Source organism: Stomoxys calcitrans, chromosome 3 (genome assembly GCF_963082655.1).
Source record: "Stomoxys calcitrans chromosome 3, idStoCalc2.1, whole genome shotgun sequence".
NCBI lineage: Eukaryota > Metazoa > Arthropoda > Insecta > Diptera > Muscidae > Stomoxys > Stomoxys calcitrans.
The window spans coordinates 19,251,982-19,259,236 of NC_081554.1; the positions used below are offsets into that span (position 1 = coordinate 19,251,982).

General features: G+C 34.5%; 1 protein-coding gene across 1 annotated transcript in view; it reads right to left on the reverse strand.

Moving 5' to 3' along the window:
- LOC106086426 (serine/threonine-protein phosphatase PP2A) overlaps positions 1-5,173 on the reverse strand; it is a 40,299-nt gene extending 35,126 nt beyond the window's left edge. The window contains exon 1 of the mRNA XM_013251109.2: positions 4,722-5,173. Within this exon, the coding sequence (XP_013106563.1) occupies positions 4,722-4,823 (102 nt within the window). The 5' untranslated portion in view covers positions 4,824-5,173. The remainder of the gene's footprint in view (positions 1-4,721) is intronic.
- Positions 5,174-7,255: the final 2,082 nt, after the last annotated feature.

A 7,255-nucleotide genomic window follows, 5' to 3' on the forward strand; every position in this document is an offset into this window, starting at 1 on the left:
TCAGGATACATGACTCAGGAGATCAAGGGATGCAATGGAAATGTCTGTGTTTGAGGTGATGGAAACGAGCTGTAGACCGTCGTGCACAGTTTGTCACTACCTTGTGAAGAATACCGTGACTGGATACTCTCCATGCGCTTAGTCCTAAAACCCTGTATTTTCTGATTGTGAAACGCTTTTGAAGGTGGTTAGAATAGAGCTGGCAAACTATCGATAATCGCAACATTCGATATTTCGATAGTTTTAATAATAAATATCGATACTATCGTTAATTCCCCATCACCTATATTTCAAACGCAAATTAGAAGTAAAAATCAGGAGATCGATTTATAGAGAAGCAATATCAATGCACAGACTTAATAAAACCAAGGTAGGCTAATCGGATGAAAATTGCGGGGCTCGGAAGCAAATATGCCTAAAAGAAAAGGTCAGACGATCCTTATTCGGAAAATACAATGCCCCAATTAGCAAAAGTCGCCAATTCAGTTCCAATCAGCTCCTATACGAAGTTCTTCAGCATTTCGATTCTCACATCTAACCAAGTGCCAAAGTATTGCTTTCGTTCGATATCGATATCCATCCAAATGATTGTCATATGCATTGATAGTAGGGCCTCAAATACTGATTTTCTGACTACAAACTGATACAAAGGAGGAAGTTAACAATAGCGGAGAATACAGAAACACTAACGGCCGTATTCACAAAGTTTATTGAAGCCTTCAAAAAGGTTTATTTGTAAAGGAAATCTGTCAAATGAACCTATTTGAAATCTACATTTAGTTTTGTGAATACCGATGTAAATATTTTCCTACTTTTATTTCAAAGTTTGTGCTAAGCGTACAAATTTCTTCCAAACGTTATAAATTAAGATCTTTAGGCTACGTTAGACCCATAGTGTAAATACTTAGTCATTAGAAATGTAAACACAGTTTATTAATCAGTGATAACCACGAAAATACACTTTATTTTCGACCTTAAATCGTATTAAAAGTTCATTGTGCTCTCTGACCTTTTCCCAAGGCCATTTATGCTGCAACCTATTCTTTTATAGCATTTTAAAATATCCGCAAAAATAAATTTTAATGGCTCGATTTTTAAGTATAACTTAAAAACGGATATAAAACTTTTGTGGAAATCAAGCAGTTTTGCTTGAAGAAAGTATTTAAAGCATCTATTCATACTACGTACGACATGCTGCTGCAATATGCACTGATGTGCGGTTTTGGGATGAGTTTAAATGATATGGAACAGGTTTAAAAACGGTCAAAGTAAATACGTTTAGTCTTTTTTTTATTTTTGCTTCTTCTAAGAATTGTTTGCTGAATACAAGAATTTTGCCTGGACGAAAAGAAACCGGTCCCAAGGTACTTGGCTTTGCAGCAAAGAAAAAAGGCCAAATATGTAAAAAAAAACAGGCAGACAAACACACACAAAAGAACTATCAACGGCAGACCAGTTTAAAGTTGGTAAGATACATGCAAAAGTGACCAAGCAAACCCTGAAGGTTGTCCAAAGCAATTTGAGAACGCTTATGGGGAAAAAGGATACAATAAACTACAACAAAGATTATGTGACTCAAGGAGACAAGTGATGTTTCTTGAGTCTGTCCCCATATGTGATATGCGACACTCATTTTTTGTGGATACATTTTTGGCATCATACATATGTCTTCTTAAATTTTTAACCCGAAAAAGAAATTGCAATGCATTTCCCCTATTCGCTATAAGAAAAAACTAGCTTGCTATTTAAAAACCTAACCTAAAAATTTGTTTTTGCAGGTACCTATGTATGTAGAATGTAATTTTCCTTAAAAAAATTTCATGGGAACATCTATAATATAATTCTAAAGCCGTCTTTAATCACTATTAAAAATAAACCTGAAAACAAAATAATCTTAAATGTGGTTAACTAAATTTATTTTTATTTTGGTTTTTATTTTTTTTTTTCGTATAAAAAATTAACGCATCATAAATTCTCTTCTCTTGCAGCATTGAGTATAAACAAAAGCTAGCCTATCTCTTTCTCTCTCTCTCTCGCACTCTCTTAATGTATTTTACATATACTGCTATCGCTTTTTTTCTTACACACCTCTTTGGGAAAAAGACAATACGAACTTAACGAAAGAAAAAGGGAGAATAACGAAAATGGCCGATGGAATGTGAATAGCTTCCCATTATCTCTCTTTTTTCTTCTCATTTGTGTATGTACGAAAGAGTCCACATGACAAATGTCATTAACTTAAATCAAGAAAACAAAGTCGGCTAACAAACGAACGGCTAATGGCTAATAATTGAATATGGTAGCCGTTACTAAAGGTATTCTGAAAAACTAGTAAACAAATCAATTTGAGTGTTGGTATTTAATAATTCTAAATTATATGCTGCAATGCATTTCCTCGTCAACAAACAAAACAAACTCAATGACCCTGTGGTATTGTCTGATTGTATGTAGTCCGTTCTTAAATCACATTTCGCTAGTGGCATACCCAATGATTCCGATTCCCCTGGATTAAGTAAAATAGTTCCTAATCTGAAAGCTCGTTTGATATACCATTCGTTGGGACATTTCTGTGGCCAAGCATCAAGAACAGTAAAACATTGAAATGTTCGTCTTCGTCTATCCCAAAACCTATTGATCGTCCAGTCCAGTGGTGTGCCCAGTTAAAAATGTAAACCATTTTCCAATCCCATGGGCAATGTATTTGCTCACCACTGATCTGATGAATGAATTATAGGCCGGACACTAGCCATTTTGCAGGAGTGTAGTTAATAAGAGGCACTTTCTAAAATGTTAGATTTTATTAGGTTAAATTACAAATATACCAACCACCCAGATATTTTACGTCAGTAGTAAATGCTACAACTGAGGTCTTAAGAGGCCCCAATTCTTTAACAAATTGGTACATGGCATGTTGTCAATATTTTCAATCCATGCCAAATAATGCACTTATCAGATCAAAATCTGGTTAAGCTCTATATTGAATAAATCTTCACACTTGACTTCATTATCAACTGGAGTGCCCAATATTTATTTCATTTTCCATGTTCCTTTCTATTACTAATTGCAGCATCCATGCTTAGTATTTTCCAAGTAGATCCTTGACCAAATATACAGAGTTTCCACACAAACCTGTCTTTCTATTGGGTTTGTAGTTCCCTGAAGAGCGCATTTCTTACCCAAATTGTCTGAAATATTGTAAACATTTCTTAATGAGGAAACATTCATAATATTGATTTGAGCGTCAAGAGAAACCCAATTTTTTACAATATTTGGATTTCCAGCATATATCCCAAATCATTGTCGAGAGGCTTACGTCGTCCTTTAATTTAGGATATGCCGTAATCGGCCTTAAAACTTTTAAATTTGTAAGATTTCTTAACTAGCTATAATATGAACATCTGACAACAGAAACGGAAAATTTTGCCTCCAATGAAAGAATGGAGTTTCTTTTGCTGAATTAGGAGAAGACTATATTCCAAAGAAGACCTTTGGCCCATTTTTAGCGATTAAAGAGAAATAATTTTACTGCTAGTCTACAGAGGTACGTCTTACAACGCCGGTGAAGTGCTCTCACCGTGAGTTTCTTCATCTATTTTAGGCGCCTACAAAGTCCAAAATGACTAGAGGACTAAGTGCCACAAAAGAATCCAGAAATGGAAAACGATTTTCACCCATTAACCTGGATTTTCTACTTACTATTGCGTGTCAATAAAACAATAGCAATAGCTGAGAAATACCGGCCACTGTTCCAGTAATATTTATATCTTTCTTGACGGAAAAATCTACATAAATAATTATTTGCTATTTGTATGGTGTTCATCGTAATCACGAGAAACTCAGCTGAGGGCTACACGGCGCGTCCACAAGTTAGCCACAGTGAGATGCTCCAAATGTAGTCGCAGACTATCAGCGGTATCGAGTAGAGGCCTCAGTAAAAAGTCGAACGCACCGTCCCTTGTTTAAATTCTGAGTGTCTATGATACTCGATATGACAAGGCGAGTTATCGGTGGCTTTAAATAACCAATGGCCATAACGTCCCCGCGGTGGTATATCCTATAGACCAATCCTATGACCCATTAACCTCGCATTTAAAGCAGCATAATTCGTTGCCTTTTGATTAGAATTTTTTTATAGTTGGAACCCCTAATTTCATCATCATGCTGTCTAGGGACCAAGATAAAAAAAAATTTAAAACAAAAATGTTTGATTCAGAATAATTCTTTGATAGATAATTTCGCATGATGAAATATGTTTTTGTAATTGTTTCATTGTTTTTGTTTTCCTAATGACTCACGTTTACTCAATATTTTTGTTTGGTTTTTGTTGGTTTGAAAATTACTCTCATATGTTATCATAACGTAGATTAAAATTAAAAATAATAAAAACAGAATAAAAAACGTTTTAATTGGTCCCCTAAAATGTTTCTAACGAAGTTTTTTAAGATTTTATACAGCTATTTTTAATATTTTCTACCATCTATCCCAACTACAACTGAGAAGAAATCAGCCATAGTAAAACTCAACGTCGCCGTCAGAACAAAAACAAGGTTGGCTTTGTTCTTTTCTTATTAAAAAAAATCGCAATGGCTCTTTCATGTCGTTGCTAATGAGTTTTTTTCAACCATTAGTTTTTTTTTCCTGCATGTTTTCTTATTTTCTCAAATGGGGAATATGTCACCAATTTTTGTTGGCTTTTTTTAATAAATTCCTAAAAGACTTACCTTCTCACACAGAGTTCGTACTTGTGCCTCTGTCAATTGATTGCACTCGTTCAACTGTTCAATCCATTGATCCAAATCTTTGGTTGTTGCTTTATCCTCCATTGCAGTTGAAGTGGAGGAAAAAGTCTCGTCAATCTTTGTCGATTCAATTTTGACGGCTTTTATTAACACAGAGGGGCGAAGAAAAATTTATATAATCCCAGATAATGGAATCTTGTTTTGATTAGTTTGTTTTCTTTTTGTGGAAGTTTTAATTTCCCCTGTTTCTTCTTTTCTAATATTTTCTTCTCTTTTGGGGCGTTGTAAGAAATTTGCACAATTTCACAAAAAAGAGAAAAGACAAATGCAAATTTCAGCAACGTCTCTAATTGTGGTGGAATTGTGGATAACACGATAAAAATAATCGAACGATACGAACGAGTGAAAATACGGCGAACGACTGAGCGAGCAAACGTGTGAGAAGAGTCTAACACCAAAAGTAAAAGTGAAATGGATATACTTTTATTTGATACAAGAGAAAGGACACACTGTTTTTAACGAAAGTATTACTGTCTGCTGTCTCTTTCTGTCCTCTGTAATGCTGCCATTAGACGATAAGACATGTCATATGTAATTTCAAAAACAGTAACTCTGAAAGTTGTTCACATCATGTGATACGTACGAAAAATTTAATATGACAAATGGATTTTGGAATATATATGCAACTTTTTCGATTAAATCGTGTTTTTATTTTATCGACCAAACATGTACATGTACATGTATATAAAAAAAGAGCAATACATATGAGAAAACATGCCGATTAGAGCGGGCTCTATTCGTAATCGACGTACATAAGACAAGTCTTTTTAATACAGAAAGTAACAGCTCAGTAACGAGGAAAATACGAACACATTCCAAAGAAGTGTTACTGAGTACTAAAAGCGACTTGTCGCTGCGCCAATGTAATTAAATGCTCACGAAATGAGCACCAATCAACTCTGTATCATTGTTGTTGTCTTTGTTGTGTGTTGTTATTTGTCTTTTGTTTGAGAATAGAGTCCGTCGGATTTCGCAATAATTGAATAGGCGTTTTCGCTGCGAATGTAGTCAGTGTAAGACTTTTATTAAGATGACAAAAGTCAACTTTTCGAATTTTTTTGCAAAGTCAACTTTTTGACTTTATCAAAAAAGTTTGCAAACTTTTTTAAATCAGATACTTCTATTTCCTACAAGTTTTTGTAAACTCTTGCCTATATTTTCATAATTTTCTTAATGTATTGACATATCTTATAGGAAATTTTCGTTACCTGTTCCGTTAACGAAATTTTCAGATACGCAGCTCAAATTAAATTCTTTGCGTTATGGCTGGTACAATGACGAAACAATTAAAGGTGGTCTCATTTGTACAACAACCACAAATCATATGGTGCAATCCGCCATTTTGCCATCAATCGACGGTTTGCCCACACAAAGAAATTTGTGTGCGTGTGTACATACGTGTGCGTACATGAGCAGAGAATATGCGAGAAAGAAGATGACGACAAAGAGAATGCAAACAAAAATCTGACATCTTAATACCATCAAACCTGGCCGGCTGTAAATAGCTGTTCGCCTGAGACCACCTTTTTAAATCCGCCTTGGGCTGGTACTATGTTCGTTTTTCACCAGTGAAAATACATAATATTGGGTTGCCCAAAAAGTAGTTGCGGATTTTTCATATAGTCGGCGTTGACAAATTTTTTCACAGCTTGTGACTCTGTAATTGCATTCTTTCTTCTGTCAGTTATCAGCTGTTGCTTTTAGCTTGCTTTAGAAAAAAAGTGTAAAAAAAGTATATTTGATTCTAAGTTTTATTAAAAATGCATTTATTTTCTTTTAAAAAAATCCGGCATTACTTTTTGGGCAACCCAATAATTATTTTTACAAATAAATTCTGCATTTATCTCTTTTTAAATTGTTTTGTGTTTCATTATATATTGATTACGAAGGCGTGGGTTTTAGTTGAAATTTCAAAAAAATACTTGAATTTCAGTACGACCCATACACTCATATTTATGTGTACACATGCTCGTAAGCAGCTGATAAATTGTTTGATGTCATTTTATTTTTTTTTTATATAAATGGCCACATTTTGACCAAAGAAACCAAACCAAATCAATCTTGTCAAACCACCGAACGATTTTCGGAAATTTTTCCATAAAAAAGAACGTAGTACCAGCCTTTACACGTTCATAATCATAACACTTTTGATCTTATATCTGCTACATATGATAATGCAAATAAAAACCAGAATATCAATTTGACAGTGTACAGAAGTTTGAGAGCCTAGTGGGAATTTGCGTCACCATCTCCACACGGTTATATCGTTGATTTCGTTGTTGTTGAGCTTATGACTTTACCTTCTAATTGGACCAAGGAACAAGCCTTCTTTAGTGAACCCTGGATCCAATATAACAAGTACATACCGAGTACTCGGTATTGTTAGGTGACCTCTTGCGGCGGCTGGATATGCTCTCCAATTCAATCAGATAGTCATATACAACTCTGAAAATCGA